Source organism: Acomys minous (assembly GCF_964271855.1).
Source record: "Acomys minous genome assembly, chromosome: 6".
Lineage (NCBI taxonomy): Eukaryota > Metazoa > Chordata > Mammalia > Rodentia > Muridae > Acomys > Acomys minous.
Genome location: NC_140487.1, coordinates 90,399,975 through 90,421,217, shown reverse-complemented (window position 1 = coordinate 90,421,217; position 21,243 = coordinate 90,399,975). Strand labels below are relative to the sequence as shown.

Genomic DNA, 21,243 nt, shown 5'->3' with positions numbered 1-21,243 from the left:
AGAGAATTATTCATGACACCCAGTGGCCGAGCAAACAGGCTCTTTCTGAGTATTGACAGCAGCGCTCTGCCTCCTGGCTGCCCACAGCAGTCTCAGTGTCCATCATTCTGTTCACTGCCACTTGGAGCCCACCAAGGGCCTTACACCTGCCATGTGCTCTGTGGCCCAGGTGACAGACACTGTCTGAAGACTTTACTTAGAGTCTAGGCAGGCACAGCTTAGCGAGAAAAAGAGTCTTTGCGAAGCCCATACTTGAAGTGAGTGGCAAGGTTAGTGATGGTGTCAAGAGGTGCTGCCTCACACATTCCAAAGACTTTGAAAAATATTACATATCCCTTCAATGACAAAAAGATATCCAAGGTTTGGGAATAGAAGGAAAGGGGGAAGCTCAAAATTGGCTATGAATTAGTAAATTTTAATCTATAGGAGGCCATAGATTCCACAATAACCTGATAGTAGCCGAGAATCCTCTTCCTGAAAAATGACCACACTTGCCTACAATAAATTCCCTTTGACATCTAGTATTAGAGAGCTGTGCCTTCCCTTTAAAGATATTTTTGAATCTCAGGTGGCAAAACCTTGGTTTAAAGTCATAGAAGTCATAGTCAGCCCAGGACTTGTACTATCTTGAATGGTTTTTAGTAGTGTTATACCAATCAATGCCTAAATTTGGTGTTTAATGAGTCCACATTACATCAATAGTCAGCAACTACATAATACTAAGAAACAATCATTTAACTGTTTTTAAGTTCAGAATCCCACTTTAATGAAGATGACTATTACATTATGGAGTGTTGAGAGCTTAAGTTGGATGACGCACATAAGCCACTTGGTGCACCTGGCACATGCCCAATGAATGTGAAGTTCTCAACACACTTTTCTGACCTCCAGGCTGCCAGAAGAACTCTCATGGGTTCCTTCAGCATTGAGCCACTCATCCTGGATTTTTAACTTACAACTGAACTTTAAATGTTAGTGTTCAAGAGGGCAGAAGTCATGCTTCACTTTCTTGTAATTGTTAATTAGGATAGTAACCAGCACAGGTTATGTGCCCAATACATGCTGAATGAATGAAATAAAAACACAAATGAATGAACTAGGTATATATCCAGCAATCTCCATTGTGTAGGAAGGCAAAAAGAATGTAAATTTAACCCTGAAGGAGCTCCATACAGTGCTTTAGCCACAGGCCATAAGAGTTTCAGAGTTCTAGGAGGAAGGGATTTAGAAATTGAGGACTCTGAGAAAAATCTAGATGAAGCTCTAGTGTTCTGCATTGCTCACTGTTTGATTCATTTTTAATAATGCCACACTCCTTTTTCCACATAGCAGCCTGTGGAGCTGCAGTAGCAACAATGCCAAACCCTCTAAATAAAAGACCTAGGATAAAGGCACCAGCTGGACAGCAGCATGGTATAAAAGTTACCATTTCAGGTCTGACTCTGGAGATCCTGTTGCTTACACTTGGCATGGTAGTGTGCTTAGTTTCTGAGCCAGTCCTCATGAAGCAGGAAGTACAGACGGTCTTCATCCCTATGCAGCTGGAAGCTCCTTGTTTGCACACCTGATGAGAACTCGCGGTTATACCTTACATTATATTTATTTACATGCAAAATGAGGCACTATCTCTTCCAGAACCTAATGAGTTAATTTTGGCCCAAATTGAATTATACAAAAAACCTGGATATGAGTGATGGATGAATGGGGGAGAAGCAATAGGTCACTACTAAAAAAATTATTTTTGATGTAACTGAACCCCTTCAAGAATGAACATAATTTTCTCAGACATTTCTAGATACTAAAATATTTCTAACTGAATTGAATATATCCTTTATGATACCACTTCTATTCATTTTGCTGATTCTCTCATTCACAAGCTCAAAGGAGGCAAAATTTAGGAATGTTTCATTGTCTTTCATCTTTACCCACATTCAATGAACCCAGGTCCCATGAATTTTAACTCTTAGCTATTTCTTACATTTTTAAAACTCATTTCAGTTTTACTACTGAAATAATTGTTAACTCCTTAATAATGTTCCCTATCCCAGAATCCATACCTTACAGCAACTAAAATACATGCCATAGAAAATAAATTTGGCTTTGTTATTCACTTGCTTTCACTCTACACTAACAATCTCACTACAACATGAAAGAAAAACATCAAAACAAATTAACCATTACACCATTTCTTTCTTTTAGTTTTCTCTGTCTCTTTCTATATCTCCATGTCTCTGTTTTTGTCTCTCTGTGTGTCTCTGTCTGTCTCTCTGTGTCTGTCTCTCTCTCTTCTCACTCTACTCCTTACTTGTTTACCTTTAAAAGCTGTCAATATGCCTGTAAACCACAGCAATGACCAGTGTGGAAATAATCCCCACTGGTAAAATAGGGTAAAATAGTGGCACTCATATCTTTGCAGTAACCACAAAGCTATTTAATTTCTCTTAACGTCCACTAATATGAGGGAAATTATGCCTCATACTGGGAACTCACTTAACTATCTCAGAGGTGAGCCTTATCCTACCACCTAAAAACACAGCATAATTCCTAACTGCATCCTAAATACCCACAGACACCTATAGCTCTCACCCTCGTCAAAGAAGCTTCCCGTTGCAACAGGTAGGGTCTATTAGATGAGCACAACTGGTTAAACTGTGAAGAATACTAATCATGGGGCTTCTATCCCTAAGTGAAATGTATATACTATGAGTCCTGTAACTAAGATTCAGGGAACACTCAGAGAAAGTGAGCATAAAGATTGTTGTAATAGTCAGAAGAGCAGACAGTCTGCTGTGGGGTGGTGGCTCACAGAAATAACAGGGAAGCTTCATCTACGACACCTCGACAGTGTGGCCTCCAATACTGAGAAGGAAGTTTCATGCAGAGCCCATATTTAGACTAAGAACTAAAGGTAATTAAGACTGTAGAGAGTGGGAGAGTTAATCTTTTCCAGGGATAAACCTCATTATTATTATTATTATTATTATTATTATTATTATTATTATTATTATATTATTATTATTATTAATTTATTCAGATTACATCTCAATTTTTATCCCCTTGTTTGTCTCTTCTCATTTCTCCCTCCCTCCCTCTTTAACTCTATTCCCATTTCTAGGCGTGTCACAGAAGGGGACCTCCTCCCCCACCATATGGTCACAGCCTATAAAGTCTCATCTTGGTAGCCTTCCTATTCTTTCTCTGAGTGCTACCAGGCCTCCCCACCAAGGAGAAGTGGTCAAATATGGGGCACCAGAGTTCATGTCACAGTCAGTCCCTGCTCTCCACATGACTGTGGATAATGTCCTGTCCCTTGGCTAGATCTGAGTAGGGGTTCAATATTTACTGCATGTGTTGTGTTTGGTCAGTGCAGTAGCTTGAGCAGACGCCCCTGGGTCCAGATCTGCCCATCATGATGTTCTTCATGTAGGTTTCTAGGACCTTCTGGATCCTTCTATTTCCCTAGTTTCCTGTACTTATCTCACCTAGAATCCCAATAGGAGGTCCCTGCATCTCTCCTAATCTGATAAGTGAAGACTTTCAGGGGACATCCCTGTTGGGCTAGTGTCCAATTACAAGTGAGTATATACCATGTGGGTCACTCACTCAATATGATCATTTCTAGTTACATGCATTTGCTCACAAATTTCAGGATTTTCTTCTTTTTAATAGCTGAGTACTATTCCATGGTGTAAATGTGCCACAGTTTCTTTATCCATTCTTCAACTAAGGGACATTTAGGCTGTTTCCAGATTCTGGCTATTATGAATATGGCTGCTATGAACATGGTTGAGCATATGTCCTTGTTGTGTGGTGGAGCACCTTCTAAGTATATTCCAAGGAGTGTTATAGCTGAGTCTTGAGGTAGCCCTATTCCCAGTATTCTGAGAAAGCACCAGATTGATTTCCAAAGTGGTTGTACAAGTTTGTATTCCCACCAGCAATTAAGGCATATTCCCCTTTCTCCACATTATTGCCAGGATGTGTTGTCACTTGAGTTTTTGATCTTCGCCATTCTGATGGGTGTAAGATGGAATCTCAGGGTATTTTGATTTTGATTTATTTGGTGACTAAGGACATTGAGGATTTATTTAAGTGTTTCTCAGCCATTTTATATGCCTCTGTTGAGAATCCTGTTTAGTTCTGAGCCCCATTTCTTGATTGGGTTATTTGGTGTGGTGGTATTTAATTTCTCGAGCTCCTTATATATTTTGGATATTAGGTCTTTGTCAGATATAGGATTGGTGAAGTTCTTTTCCCAGTCTGTAGGCTGTCTCTTTGTTCTGTTGACAGTTTCTTCTGCCTTACAGAAGGTTCTCTGCTTCATGAGGTCCCATTTATTAATTGTTGACTTTAAAGCCTGGGCTGTTGGAGTTCTGTTCAGGAAGTTGTCTCCTCTGCCAATGAGCCTGAGGCTCTTCTCTTCTTTTTTCTTCTAACCGATTTAGTGTCTCTGGTTTTATGTTGAGGTCTTTAATCCACTTGGATTTGTGATAAATATGGATCTACTTGCATTTTTCTACATGTAGACAACCAGTTAGACCAACAACATTTGTTGAAGATGCTATCCTTTTTCCATTGAATAGATTTGCATTCTTTGTCAAAAATCAAGTGTTCATATGTGTTTGGATTTATTTCTGGGTCTTCAATTTGATTCTATTGATCAATCATCCTATTGCTATTCCGGTAACATGCTGTTTTAATTATTGTTGCTCTATAGTACAGCTTGAGATCAGGTATGGAGATTCCTCCAGAGGATCTTTATTGTATAGGATTGTTTTTGCTATTCTGGGTTTTTTTTCTATATGAGGTAGAGAATTGATCTTTCAATGTCTTTTAAAAATTGTGTAGGTATTTTTATAGGGATTGCATTGAATTTGTAAATTGCTTTTGGTAAGATGGCCATTTTTATTATGTTAACTCTTCTGATCCACAAACAAGGGAGATCTTTCCATCTTCTGATGTCATCTTCAATCTCCTTCTTCAGAGATTTCATGTTTTTTCAAACAAGTCCTCCACTTGTTTGGTTAGAGTTACTCCTAGATACTTTATGTTGCTTGTGGCTACCGTGAAGGGTGTAGTTTCCCTAATTTCTTCCTCTACACAATTGTAGAGGAAGAAATTTGTCATTTGTATATAGGCAGGCTCCTGACTTATTGAGTTAATTTTGTATCCAGCCATTTTGCTGAAGGTGTTTAAGTATAAACCTCTTAACTGGCTATCTACTACCAAGTAGTCAGGAATAAAATCATATATCTGTACACATATATGAATCCATTAATTTGTATTGATATGTTCATATATATATATACATATTATATATGTACATTAAATGCAAACACACATACACACATACACACATGCATGCACACACTCATGCATGCACACACACGCACACACATGACACTAAGCAGCAAATGAGGCCATTAAGGGAACACACTGAGACATAAGAAGGGCTGGTGGGAAGAGGAAAGAAGAGAAACAATGAAATTATATTTTAATTTAAAAATCAGCCAGGCGTGGTGGCGCATGCGTTTAATCCCAGTACTCGGGAGGCAAAGGCAGGCAGATCGCTGTGAGTTCGAGGCCAGCCTGGTCTACAAAGCGAGTCTAGGACAGCCAAGGCTACACAGAGAAACCCTGTCTTGAAAAACAAAAACAAACAAACAAACAAACAAAAAAGCCTGTTAATAGTGACTCCCTCTCTGGCTCAGTAAAAAGAAGAATGGGAATCTCAAGCTGACCCCATTGGAATTGGCTGCTGTGGAAACAGTCAGTCCTCCTCAGTGGATAACTGCTCACTTGGATGCTGTAGAAAAGCACTGCTGTTAGATAAGGATTGATTATATGCCATATGGGAGAAAATTCCTTTCTAAATAGATTTCCATGGGCGTAGGAAAGCAAGCATCTTGGGACAATGGGACCTTCCTACTTCTTCAGTATTCTCCTATGGACATCTGGATGAGGAGTGCTCACTTCAAGAAAATTGTTTCTCTTCTGAGACCAGGCTGACTCACAGCCAGCAAAGTGGGAAGCTATGAAATGGGGTGATACAGAAGGAGTCCTGTAGAAAAGTGAGAGGAAGGAGAGAAGGACCTGGGGAAGACAGGCACTCCTCAAGAATATGAAAAGAGCCACCTGACCATGACCCAGAGGGGCTTGTTGAGAATCAAGGACCATTCATGGACTGGACTTAGGCCCCCAACAAAGATGTAGCCAATGGCTAGGCCAGACTTCATGTGGGTCCTCTAATAATAGGAACAGGAGCTGTCTCTGGCATGGACTCTGTGGCCAGCTTTTTGATCATTTCCCTCTGGCAGGATTGCCTTGATAGACATCAAGGGAAAAGGGCATACTCAGTCCTGATGCCACCTGATGATCTGGGATGGATGGGAAGGGAGGGGCTCCCTTTTTTGAGAAATAGGGGAGGGGGAGGAGCGGGACAGGGAGGAGAAGGGATGGGACTACAACCAGCACATAAATTGAATAAGAAAATAAAGAAATTAAAATAACAACAACATCCCCCACCTCGAAAGTGAAAAGCTGTTTTGCCATTTATTTCTTTGGTTAATATAATTAGTATAGATATTTTATGTGAATAATTTCAATCTGCTAAAAATAAATCAACAGGAGCCAGCAGGAGTCCTGCTGTCTATCTTGATCAAGATAACCAGGTAAATACTGACTTTCATGGTCTTTTCTGCGAAACACAGCTTTCTAAGCATTGTTACAAACTGATCAAGGAAAACGTAACAAAACCCCAATACTTTTCACTTGTATAAATCTTTATAAATAAAATAAAAAAATTTTAGATACCCATTGAGAAAGTACTGTTTGGTAGGCAATAAAATAATTCATTTTTGCTTTAAAAATCACCACAGGCTTTTGAGATAAATTGTTTAGGCCTGTCCAAAATACAATCCCTGTCACTAATTAGCTTTGTACCTTTTAGGTAAATTGTTTAATCTGTCTATACCTCTGTTTCCAAATATTTAAGTGGACAGAGTAAAAAGCTAGAATTCAAAAGTTGTCATGACAGTTATGTCTGACAATATAAACTATCAGCTTAGCTAGTGCAATGTACGATGCACAAATGTGCTCTAAGGATTTTACTTTTGCTTTTTATTACTCCTGGATATGCTCAGAAAAGGAAGGTTAACTTTACCTAAGCCCAGATGAAGAAACAGAATAAGCAGTATGCAGTAATTTGCTAAGTGTAGCAATGAATGGTTCCATGTACTACTGTTAACAATTTGGGTGGGATTCAAAGGTTGATCAACCCAATTCTAAAGCCTCAATTCTGGGAATTGTTCAGTTACTCATATGATTGTACCTGCTGCTGTCAACATTATAATTACCAATTACACTAAAAAAAATGCCTTCTCATTGGATATGGCATTTTAGGTCTTCTAATAAAATGCAGACCTGGTTATATAGATTTATCAGTTCTTAGGTGTGCAATGGATTCCACGCAACATCAACCATTTCAAGGTAGGAGCCATTTTGCTGGCACTGTAAACATGTGATTACCTGTCTAAGCGGAACCATATCTGCTTTGGGGGAAGTGACTAGGAAAGGAGATTATCCTTGGCCAGAAAGTGCTAGGGGAAAGCAGTGGCCTAGCTCCCATGCTGAGGGAAAGCTCGGTAAATAAGACACACCCTTCACTCTTCTGAACAAATTCAACTACTCAGCCTATGCAAAAGTGGCTTCCTACAAGAGGAATACTTCCTAGACCTAAGCATGGGTTAGAAGTAAGTGCAGACAGATAAGCTTCACCTAGTTTTGAGTCAACTGAGGAGTTACAGGAGCCCACAATAAAGACTAACTTCAAGTGGACCTGGAGAACTGCTGTGTCTTTCCTCATATAATCATCTCTTACTTTATGGTATAGTTCTATAACTATAGGGAGTAAGAGAAGGTTCTGAAATAGAAAATGGCCTACAGCCTTATTTCATGAAGCAAAGGTGTAAAAGAGTACATAAAAAGTCTGAATCAGACTTTTTGATTTTGTTAATGACAAGATGCCCAATACAGTAAGGAATGAACATAGAGAAGATGGAGGCAGGCTGGAAGAGCTGAGAGGAGAAACAAAATAGAGCCCTTATGGCAGCATCACTCCACCCTGCTAACTCATGACGACACACCTCTTCCCAACAGTGAATGTTCATAACCCTCTGAGACCCTCACAGCACAGTTCAAGAATGGACGTGGCAGAACATATCCCCCTCCCTCATCCCCTCCTGATAGCCCTCCCTCTCTCATCCCCTCTCCCTCTAATGAGGAGATATAATCAATATTGATTTATATTCCAAATTTTAGATGCACCAAGATCAGAAAGATGTTCGCTTCAAGACAGCCAAATACAAATAGCCAAAACACTAAGAATGCAACATTTATATAAATGCTGATTGTTTCATGGTTCTTCTTGCTGTAGGTTGTTTAATGTACGTATGTGTAATAATATAAATGGATATGTAAAATAAAACAATCTAATAATAAAAAAGAAAAAAGAAGGGACTTGGGTGGTAGAGAGGGAGAGAGAGAGAGAGAGAGAGAGAGAGAGAGAGAGAGAGAGAGAGAGAGAGAGAGAGAGAGAGAACAAGAGAAAGTCAGACAGAATAGGATACAAATTCTTGCTCTAGTTCTTAGAAGACACGAGTTTAAACAAGTTAGATAACTTGAACTCCATTAAAAAAAGAAATTAGCAATTTACAATCTGGAAGAAGACTTTTAATAGAACCTGGTCAGGCTAGCATCTTGGTCTTAGAGACTTCCATTCTCTAGAATGGCCAGAAATGAATTTCTATATTTTATGAGTCACTTGGACTATGATATGTCATCATAGTAATATCAAAGAACAGAGTATATGGTGTGACTACATCTGTCCCTTTGTTTCAGTGTAGAGCAAGGAGAGGCCCAATCATTGACCAAGGTCCTGCTCCTCCAGCTCACCCACCCATGTCCTTAGTTCTTGTCTTTTCCAGCTAGATTGGGAACTTACTGGTAGAAGTTTCGTCTTTCAGGGTTTTTTTTTCAGAGTCTAAACTTAATGACATCTGCTATCTGTAGTATAGGGCTCATGAATGGGTGGGTGTGCTGAAGACTCTCAGCCATCTCTCTCCCTGCACCTTTAAGGAATGGCAGCTTGGACAAACAATATCAAGGCTGCATAATGTTCTTCTGACCCGGTTAACCAAAGGAAACTTTTAAATGTGTATGAATATTGCAGAGTGAAAATCAGGAGGCTGATTCAATGGTTGTGGTTCATATTAACATTTTGTTATTATCCTCTTGAGTATATGAGAGATAATGAAAACCTCTAATCTCTTGTTAACAAAACAATCATGTTTTAATACCATGCTATGGTAAATAAGCTGGAAAATGCAGTGATATTGAAAGATGGAATTAAATAATTTAGAAGGAGAAGTCTAGCATTTAATAAATTAATCTGAACCAAGAAAAAGGAGTAGAAAATGTATGTTCCAGTTCCTGAAATGACATTTATTTGCAAAGGGGAGCAAGCAATCTGAATACAGCAGTTTCTTTTTGGAAGTGAGATATAAATTTCTATGTATTTAGTCCTCTCTGGTTAATTGGGGAGACTTAAATCCAGGACTGCCATCAGCTAGTGATAAATAAGAGTTGTTTCTCATGTCTTGTTAAATCGTAGGACGCCTTTCTCAGTCTCTGCTTTCTTCTTCAGTCCCTACCACTGTAGGAGATTAGCTCTCTTGAATGATAAGCTAGTCTAAATGGGAAAATCTATTAAATACACATTTCAAATATAATTCTGAGTAACATACATGTGATATATATGCTATCATTCTTTTCTATATTTGTGGAGTACTGTGTTTGGCTATTTGTTAATTATTAATTTAACTTTCCTAATAAGTATAAAAGATTCTATAATATAAATAACCAAGTATAGATTAAGTAAGTTTATGAACCTCTCTGAGATACAAGGTAAAATCCAGTGCAATAAGTACTACAGTTTAGTACACTGTAAATAAACCCTGATACATTAAACCACATCATTGATCTATGGATCATAATAAAAGCATTATTGCATTAGACTGGAGAATTTAGGATGACCAGAGATTTACATAGATAGGAGAAAAGGTCTTTTTTTTTTTTTTTTGGCTCTCCTTGATCTTATTTTTTGCAGAAAGAAAGGCTTTATCCCACATTGGGACAAGATTGGAAGGCTAAAATAGTCTGATTAGAAGCCTAGAAGATCCATAAAATCATGAAAGAGCTTAACAACAGAACTTAATACTATGACCCTAAGATATTGTCAGAGCCAGCAACTAACAGAAGAAACTTAATGGCTGTGGACACTCTCAAGGTCCTAGAGTCACAGGAACCAGAGTTATAGCAGTACTTGTACCTGGGTGGCTTGGTTTGCTTTCTGTTGCTGGGATAAAACACTGACCAAAACCAACTTGTGGAGGTAATGGTTTGTTCCACGTTACTCTTTCAGGTAACAGCCTTTCACTGAAGGAAGTCAGGGAAGGAATTAAAGGCAGTAACCTAGAGCCAGGAACTGACCCAGAAGCCATGGAGGGAAACTGCTTCCTGGCATGTTCTTCCTGGCTTGCTTCATATATCCCAGGACCACCTTCCCAGGGCTATCCTAACCCACAGTGAGATATGCCCTTCCACACCAATCATCAGTCAAGAAAATTCCCCACAGGCTTCTCTACATGCCAGCCTGATGGGGTTTTGTGCTCAGTTGTGGGTCCTTCTCATCCGATAACTCTAGCTTTGTCAAGTTAACAAAAACTAACCAGGATGGATTGTATATGGCTGCTTACACTACTGAAACTTTGAAATAACTTCTATTTCCTTAAGAAGACACATAAAATATGTTCTGTATATAAGCACTTAAGATAGGTATAAAGCCATGGACATATAGGGAGAAGGGTTAAATATATATCACTAAGTGAAAGAAGTCTGTAGAAATTTTTCTATAAATTCCTAGTACATGACATTACAGAAAAAGAGAAACCATGGAAACAAAACAAGACTAGGTGTGTTGGCACAGGTTAGATGAGGGAAGAATCAACCAGTGAAGCACTGAGGGCATTTTTAGGGCAGTATTCTAGTCTTTATATGCTAAAATGGTGGATACATTTTGCTATATTTTTCTTCAAATCCATAAAATGTACAATAACAGTGTACTCAATTATAAATAAAGTATGCGTGATGATACTCATGTGTTAAGGTAGGGTTGTCAGTTGAAAGAAATGTCCCCATTCATAGGGGTTGGAGGCTATTGACTAAGGGAGAAAGGTGTGCATATGTGAGAATAGGGACTGTGTCGTAATATTTTCATACTCCATTATCACTTCACTGTAACCGAAGCTGCTCTGGGAAAATATTTAAAAAATAAATGAGCAAAAGCATCAGAAAATGGTACTTTGACAATTAATGTGTAAAGCTTATGATCAGATTAATCCTCTGTAATCAAGTGAGCACGAAATTATATCAAAATGGATGACAGACTAAAATACAAGCTGTAACTACAGAATTTGGGGGAGAAAAATACAGGAAAAATCTTTGTGGCCTTCAGATTAAAACAGTTATTAGGCACAATACTAAAAGGAAAAATGATAAATTGGACTTTCAAATTTAAAGCTTTAATGTGGCATTCATTAAGCGATTTTGATAACATAATAAATTAAAAGGCAGTAATAGATTGGGAGGAAATATTTGCCAAACATATGTAGTCAAGGACTCACATCTATGTAATATATGAAGAGGTCTTAATGTTTAATTATATATAATAATTTAGTTTTTCCAATTGATATTTTCAAAAGAACATTTTAATGAAAAACAAAATTATTTTTATAAATGAAATTCATGAGGATTATTAGTGGCATAAAATTTATATACCTATTAGGGTACATATTAAATACATATTAAAAGCACATTGAGATATGACCAAACACAAAGACTAAAATGGCTATAGTAATATATAGATCATTCCAAGTTCTGGGAAGTCTCTATACCAACCTACATTGCCTTATAAGACTATGAAATGCCACAGCTAGATGGTTTTCCACTTTTTAATTTGAACATAAACTGATTTTGTGACCAGTGACTCCATTTTTATGAATCTATTTGGTTAATCTCAGTTGTCAACTTGATGAGGTCTGGAGTCTCACGGGCCAAGTGTGTTGAGGGATTGTCTTGATGATGTTAACTCAGGTAGAAATACTTGGCCACTCTGGGTAGCAGAACTGGGATCTTGAACTGTATAAACAAAGAAAGGGAAGTGTCCTGCATCCATCCCACTCTCTTTTCTGATCCTGGGTGTGATACAGTCAACTCTACTCCTGCTGTACGGAAGTCCCCACCGTGATTACTGCACCTTGCTTGAACTGGAAACCAAAATAAGCCCTTCTCCCTTAAGTTGCTTTTTATCAGGGTATTTTATCACAGCAACAGAAAAAATAAGACACAGTCTAAGGAAAAATGTGCTTATATGTGCACTCAAGGTAGATACAGAAATGTGTGGGGCAGTATGATTCATAGCAGCCCCAGAGTGAAGCCTTTCTGGACTCTGATAGCTGAAAAAAGAATGCAACACAAGATATGACACTTTCAATAGACTATTCAGCACTAAAATTAATCAGTTACAAATATGTGCTTCCAACATATAGGCAATGCCAGGAGAAATATTAAAAGAAGAAAGATGATTACTATATAACAACATGAAATTCTTAGAAATAGTGAGTTTATAGTGTCTACTATACCCAAGAGTAGAGACTATCAAGGGATCTTTCTGAGGCAATAGAAATGTTCTAAAATCATATTGTAATATTTATTTAGCTCCACAAATTTTCTCAAAATCATATGGCTGTATCTTTACAATGGGTAGGTTTTATATGTAAATTATGCATGGGGAAGAGGTAATAAAGAGCTTTCCCAGGATATCTTTATGTTCAAAGTTGTTTTCCTTGGTTGTATTACTGATGAGTTACAAAGTAAACTGTCATTTGTCATGACTTCACAGCACTGGTGGCAACTATGGCCATGATGCAGAACAGTTCTCACACTAAAATGTAAGTATCTCTTCCTGCTTATGCTCTCAGACTCCATGTTGGCATATTTAGTCTTCCCACTTGTAATTATCCTGCCTCCAAATTGAGATAAGGATTAACTAATTATAGTGGTGCCTCTGACACAAGCCATATCAAATACACCCTGTAACCCAAACCAAGAGTTGTTCTGCCTGCAAAAGTATGCCAGAAAGCCCACAAAACCATAGCATCTGCTATGAGATTCAACACGGGGGAGGGACTGAATCAACTGACAGAGTTCCCTGAGTTGTTTCATATGGCACAGGTTGACCTTGAACATTCCTAACATTTCCTTTTTTAAGATGAGTCTCAATGTGCCTATCAGAGGAACCATGAAAGAGCACTGGAATTAAAGGCTTAGTTTAAATCTTGACCCTCATACATGTGAACTTAGAAAAAGAACTTACTTTTTTAAAAGCCTTATTTAATCCCTGGGGAAATTTTCCTACTCCATGAGCTACTGTGAGAAATAATTAGGACTGTTCATATAGAGAAAATAATCCAATATTTGAAAGCAGACTATAGCCAATATGACAGTGAAGGTTTTGCAAGAAGTTGACTCCAATCTTCCTGTCTACCTTAATCTTCCAGGAATTTTCTATCCCAAACAAGCCAGATGTCTCGCTAAATATCACTGCATAATGACTCTAGCCCTCTGTTTTCTGGGTAACCTTATTCTCAGGTTTGTATTCAGTAAACTTACTTATCTCTCGGTATACATATTAAAGCTAATATTCTGCATGCTGTTTAGTGTTCTGAACACTAACTCTTTAAATAATTCATACATTTAATGATATGCTTTAAAATATATTTGGGCATGTATATTTTCTCTGGTACAGAATACATTTATTTCTGGAAACATACTGAGGCTTGTCAAACATTCTCCTACGTCCCTACCATGCCTCTTATGGCATACAAAACACATTCGCTTTTATCTCTGATAAACTTAAAGAATAATTTGAGGCTTCCTATTCAACTCAGTTTTTTCACTTTATAATAAGAATGAAAACCACCAAAAGAAAGGAGAAATAGCACACAAGCAGTGTGATGTTAAGTGGAAGAAGAACTGAGGCTTCCCATGGCAGAGACCTTAGCTGTCCGTCAATATCAATTATCCGTCATAACCAATTGTTAGACAGAACATGGCCACTTAGAACAAAGACTTCATTTCAAACCCTTATTTTACTTAAATATGGGTAGAGATTCTACTAAAAAAGCTATTTTTTCCTTTACTCACTCCTTATATTCTTATGCCTAGAACACAGATGCAACGTGAAATTCCATATCTGATAATGAGGGTGAATGTCACTTCGCATGGACAGCAGGGACAGAAAGCTGAATGAATATGGCTCCTGGAGGCTTTCAAGGAGCAGAGATATAGTCAGCTGTAGATAGCTGACATTCAGGCTTACATAGAAAAAAGTAAACAATGAGTGATACAAGTATATAAAATAATAATAAAATAGAAAAAAAGAAATTCACTTATATTTTGCTTAATAAGCCATTTTTTGCTATTATTTTATGTTATTATTAGAATCTTATCCTATTGTCCTTCTTAGCAATGGTCCACTGTTTGCAGCTTTTAATAACACCCTTAGATATGTATCTTAATTTATTTTGTCATTAATACAACCATGAGAGAAGTAAACAGATTCTCTTCTTCTCTTCTTAGGTGCAAACCTATTAAAGGGAAGTTTATTTTTCTTCAATTATCTACCAATTCATATATATAATAAACATTTATCTTTTTATTAATTTCTTTCTTTTCCCATTTACATTCCAATCATAATAGCTCCTTCATCCTCTCTTTCTAAGCCCACCTTCCTCCCTCTTCCCTGTATACCCCACCCTTACCCTTCAGAAAAGGGGAACATCCCCATCTACTTATCCCAGCAGGTAAAGTCACATCAGGACTGAGAGCATGCTCTACCATGACTGAGAGCATGCTCTACCATGATGACCTAGCAAGGAAGTCCCACCTGGGGAAAGTGATCAAAAAGCAGAACATGTATCTTAGACTTAGCTCCATTTTGAACAATCTCAGTCTATAGTCATATATCACTGATAAGATTAAATATGTCTATCATAATGTTCTTTTTGTAGGTTTCTAGGACCCTCTGGATCCTCCAGGGATCCTGCACAAACTATGGCACCAGCCAAGGACAATACAGGCCATAAACTTCAAACCCCTACTCAGATCTAGCCAATGGACAGGACATTCTCCACAGTTGAGTGGAGAGTGGGGTATGACTTTCACATATACTCTGGTGCCTCATATTTGACCATGTACCCTGGAGGGGGAGACCTGGTGGCACTCAGAGGAAGGACAGCAGGCTACTAAGAAGAGACTTGATACCCTATGATCATATAGAGGGGGAGGTAATCCCCCTCAATCACAGTCATAGGGGAGGGGAGTAAGGGGAAAATGGGAGGGAGGGAGGAATGGGAGGATACAAGGGATGGGATAACTATTGAGATGTAACAAGAATAAAATAATATAAAAGATTAAACATGTCTAATACATTCACTTTACGCTACATCCAGCCTCTACCCTTCTCCACTTTTGTTGGCCTGGGAAGTATGGCCTGCATGGGGCACATCAATGGATTTTCTTACATCATGGTTGGGTTGCTCGATAGGGAGCTTTTGTGGGATATCAGGCAGAAGTCAGAGAATTAAAACTACATCAAGTCATACAACATTTTGCTTAATGGCAGACACACAGTCACTGGTGGTCCCAAAAGATTATATCACCTAGTAATGGATACCTTCTTTAGTTTGTGCGAGTATACTTTTTGTAGCTCTCACAAAACCACCTAAGATGATATTTCTCAGAACATATTCTTGCAACTAAGAAATCTATGATTATATTTATTGTATCAATTTCTTTCCTGAAATGGCTTCTCTGGTTAACTGTATGCCTTAAATAAGGTCACTCTTCCCCAAGTGGCCCACTAAATGACTCTATGGTTTGATTTAGAAAACCATTTTTCTACTTTTGTGACCTTTGATCTGTTATTGTCCCTAAAAAAATCACTGTATCTCATGATTTCCCTATGTACTGTCTAGATAGCCTTTAAGATAAAGCCTTTCTTAATATATCCTGATTTGACTCTTCCATTTGCTTCCTGTTAGCATGGTAACTTATCTTCTTAGGTGCAAACTTATTAAAGGGAAGTTTATTTTTCTTCAATTATCTACCAATTCATATATATTTGCTCCATTCTTTTTAGCCCAAAATACAGATACTAAGATACAAATGGAACCTACGAGAAGCACCATTGGGGAGATATTTAGCAAAATCTTAGAAGAAAAAGAAGCTCAGAGAAAAAGAATGCCATCATGATCAAATCTGGCTTTCAAGCATTTATGATGCACACACCTCCCTTACTTCTCTCCTTTTTTGAGAGAAATTAAGAAGTTTAAATTAAGAAGTGGGACTTACAGCTGAAATCCACAAGCACTAGACAAAGTCCATTCCACCTACATGGCGTGACAGGAGCCCCAGTTTTGCCCTCCAGATCCCTTAGTATATGTACTTGGAGCCTTCAGTGACTGTTCAGTATGTCTGCTTTCAGCCACAATATAGACTTAAAATGGACACTGAAACCAAATTATTATTTACATATTCCTTTTTACCAATCAACATAGTGAGGGGATACCATATATTTAACGAACAGAAAAGCTTCAAATTCTGATTTTTGGCAGGAGGAAAAGAGTGAAACAAAAAAAAAATGTAACCTCATCCTAAGATGGCCACATCCTAATTCCAGAATTTGGGAATATGTTACTTTTAATGGCAATGACAATATACAGGTAAGATCAGGATAACTATCTTAAGAAGATGAGACAGAGTACTTTGGTGAGCTCTGTTCAGTCTTAACAATCCTTACAAGTGAAAGAGGGAAGGAGGCGAACGAGAATCCGTGAGATTGAGCCAGCCTTTGCTGCCTTCAAAATGGAAGGGGACCACAAAGCAAGGGATGCAAACAGCTTCTTGGTGATGAGAATGGCATGACAATGTACTCCCTTCTGGATCCTCGGCTAGAACAGAGATCTGCTAGTTATCATCCCTTTAGTCCACTGAGATCTACTTTGGATTTTGAAATTTCAGAATTACAAAACAATAATTCTTGGTTTTAATCACCTAGTTTGCAGTAATTTGGGGAGTATTTTTTCACTTCATCAGTTAACCAATATGTAATATATTGTTAAAATCTCTAGACCAGGAACCTACACTCATGAGAGTAAGTTTGAGAAGTGACTGAGGACAGAGATAATAAGCACATTTGGTCAGTATACCAGTTACTCACCTGTATTCAAGGCAAGCCGGACTTAGTAAAAGCAAATTTATTCCCCATTCAGAAGTCTGCCATCATGAAATGCTTTTATGTCTTTTGTAGCACCTAATAGACACCTGCTTTTCTTTCAGCGATTTTAGAATTCACCAGAACTTTTTGAAGAGAGCTTTTTTAGATTCTTTCATAGTGACTATATGTCTCAAATCTAATTCTCTTACTGTCTTATGCCCTCAGAGCAATGAATTACGAATTCAAAAACAGTAGTCAAAACAATCCTTACATGATTATTACTAGGTACAGAGTAACTATTTAAACTTTATTTCTATTTACTATTTTAAAATTTGCAAACCCTGTAGAGCATATAGTTTACAGAACACTATTTTTCATAATTTGTATTCTAGAAAACTCCATTGCCAAGTTCCCACTTTATTGTTGCCTTTTTCAAAATGGGCACCCCAAGAAAGATGCTCGCCTTACCACACTCTGTCCAAGCTGCTCTCGGAAGAAGTAATCCATATTTTTCTTTTGTAGGCTGTCAAGGTAATGCTGGAAGCGAGTATATGTATATGGGTAGCAGTAAGCGAACTGGTAAATATCATCTTCTCGGTCAAAACAGAATGCAAAGGACATCACATAATTCTTCCTGTGGTCTGGGCAGCGATAGTAGTAAACATTTTTTGGTGGCAGTCTTTGCCTAGAAGATACAAACACAGTAATTCAAGACCTAAAGGGTAACAGGTAAGAGTGAATACCTAGGAAAATGTCAAGAAAAACAGTGTCATGGCAACAGGGGAATTACAAAACTCCACGGGGTCAAAAACACATGGGAAAAAAGCAGCATTTTGTTAAAGGCTGGTTCTCTGCTTTCTCAATCATTTGGAAAATGCAAAGTTAACAAATACAACCCAATTTTGTACATTTTTAATCCTTATTTTGACGATTTACTATATGCCTAGGCATTATGCTAGGGCTGGGAGATACAAGAGTACATATGACAATTGAAGTCTTGGTCCTCATGGAGTATAGATTCTAATAGGAGCACAGACAATAAATTTAAAACTAGGCAATACATTTTTGTTATGAATGTAGCTTTTAACAAGACACTTCATAATAGCCACAAATAATATAGAATACCTTGGTATAACCTAGCAAGTGAAATTCCTGTATGGCAAGAATCTCAAATCTTTGAAGAATTAAAGAAGATATCAGAAGGTGAAAAGATCTCCCTTACCCATGGATAGGTAGAATTAACATAGTAAAAATTGTCATCTACCAAAAACAATCTACAAATTCAATGCAATTCCCACTAAAATGGAAACACACTTCTTTACAGACCTTGAAAGAACAATTCTCAAGTTCATATGGAAAAAAACCCTAGTAGTTAAGTCAATCCTTTACAAAACAAGATCTTCTGGAGGTATCTCCATCTCTGATCTCAAGCAGTACTACAGAGCAATAGTAATGATAACTACATGTTACTGGCATAGAAACAGACAACTGGAACAATGGAATCAGATAAAAAACCAGCTTTATTTATAATAGCCATAAACTGGAAGTAAACTTGATGCCCCTCAACTAAAGAATGGAAAAAGAAAATGTGGTACATGTATACACAATGGAATATTACTCTGCTCTTAAAACAATGACACATGAAATTTTCAGGAAAATGAATGGAACTAGAAAAGACCATCCTGAGCAAGGTAACCCAGACACAGGAAGATAAACATGGTATATAGTCATGTATCAGTGGATAGTAGCCATAAATTACAGGATTACTATGCTATAATCCACAGACCAAAGAAGTAACAAGGAGGGTCAAAGTAAGGAGACACTTGAATCTCCCTGAAAGGGAAAACAGAATAGACATGGGGAGGGTGGATGCATGAAGGAGATCTGGGGAGGCGGATGATCAGTATACCAGGGGGGATCAAGTTGGGGAAGATGGAGGGGGAGAGTACAGGGGGAAAGAACTGGAATTGGCATGGGAGGGATACCCTGGTAAGAGCTAGGATCCTAGGACAATGGAAACCCCCAGGAATCTGAATATGACTTTAGCTGAGACTCTTAGCAATACGAGATATGGTTCCTGAAATAGTCATCTCCTGTGACCAGAAAAGCCTTCCAGTGGTGGCACTGGGATACCAACCCAGCTACAAACCCTTAGAATTTCTCCTGCCAACAAGATGCATAGGTGTACAGATGCAGCAGAAATTGAGGAAATAGATTGAGACTTATGCTGAAAGGGGTGGGGGGAGGGAGCCAGCCCATCCCTGACACTATTATAGATATTCTTCTATACTTCCAGACAGGTGCCTAGTATAACTGTTATCTCAGAGGCTTCACCCACAAACTGATGGAAATAGATGCAGCAACTAATATATTAGGCAGAGCTTGGGGAATTCTATGAAGAGGGGCAATGAAGGATTGAGGGAACCAGAGAGGTCAAGGGCACCACAAGAAAACATACAGGAACAATTATTCCTGGGCTACAGGACTCACATAGACTGAACCACTAAACAGAAGAGCATACTTGGGACAGACCAGGGCACTCTGCACATATATAACAGCCGTGCAGCTTAGCCTTCATGTGGAACTCCAAAGAGCAGGAGCAGGAGCTCTGTTCCCACCGTGGGATCCCTTTCCCCGAAGTGGGCTGCCTTTTCTAGCCACAACCGGAGAAGATACGCCTAGTCCTACTACAACTTGATAAGCCAAGGGAGGTTGATATCATGGGAGGCCTTTCTTTTTCTGACCTTCTTCTGAGAAGAAAGGTAGGACATAAGGATGGCAGGAAGAGGAGGTAAGAGGGAGGGACTGAGAAAAGAGAAGGGAGGGGATAGGGATGCAAAATGAGTAATTTAATCAATTAAAAAAATAAAGAATACAGTTATAAAAGGTCTGCTGGTCTGGATAAGAATGACTCTCATGAGCTCATGTATTTTAATGCTTGGCTCCCTGTTGGTGGAACAGTTTGGGAAAAATGAGGTGTGGAGTCATTGGAGAGGTTGTGTCATTGGGGGTGGGATTTGAGGTTTCGAAAGCCCATGCCATGCCCAGTTAGTTCTTTTTCTGCTTTGTGTTTGTAGATCAGGATGTAAGCTCCCAGCTCCTCTTCTAGATCTTTAAGAAAAATGAAGTTTGGGATGTGAGAGACGTCAATGAACAGAGGCGTATTTTTCTCAGGAAGTCAGGATTTGTTGCCTTTTGTAAGACTAAGTCATAGTTTTTAAAGTAAAAAGAGAAGGGAATAAAATGTTCAGCATTACTCTACATTATTACTATTATTTTCTACAGAGCATTATATAGGACTAATTTTTCATTTAATACTTTATCAAATATTGGGGCTTTTCATATGTGATTATAATATGTTGTGATCATATTAAGCACTGAGGCCCCTCAAACTCCTCCTGGGTCTACCTCTACCTCCCAGCTTTCCCCAACTTTATGTTCTTGATTTTAATATCCCACTTGGTCAAATTTGTTTTGCTCATGTACAAGGAGGTACAGGGGAATCTGATGGAGTACAGTCAACTTATCAGGAATTAAACTAAATAAAATGGACTATTTTCTAGCAGCCATTACGGCCAATAGCTTCTCAGATAGGGGTGGGGCTAAGGAAATCCTCCATGTTCCATGCAGGAATGTTGATTAGCTTGGACTGTACAGATCTTGTGTAGGCAACAAGAGCTGTTGGGTTTTTATGAGTGTGGTGGTTCTACCGTGCCCAGAAGACTCTGTTTCACCCTGGTCTTCCCAACCTCTAGCTCTTACATTTTTTTTGCCTTCTGTTTTGCCATGTTCTCTGAGTTGTGGGGAAGGTTTGATATAGATGTTCCATTTATGGATTATAACACCAT

General features: G+C 38.3%; 1 protein-coding gene across 5 annotated transcripts in view; it reads right to left on the bottom strand.

Annotated features, from left to right (window-relative positions):
- Positions 1-21,243, bottom strand: part of LOC311600411 (BEN domain-containing protein 5) — a 1,156,253-nt gene that overhangs the window by 486,258 nt on the left and 648,752 nt on the right. For all 5 annotated transcript variants that reach the window (XM_084787055.1, XM_084787054.1, XM_084787050.1 and 2 more), the window contains exon 5: positions 17,864-18,080. In XM_084787055.1, the coding sequence (XP_084643181.1) occupies positions 17,864-18,080 (217 nt within the window). The remainder of the gene's footprint in view (positions 1-17,863; positions 18,081-21,243) is intronic.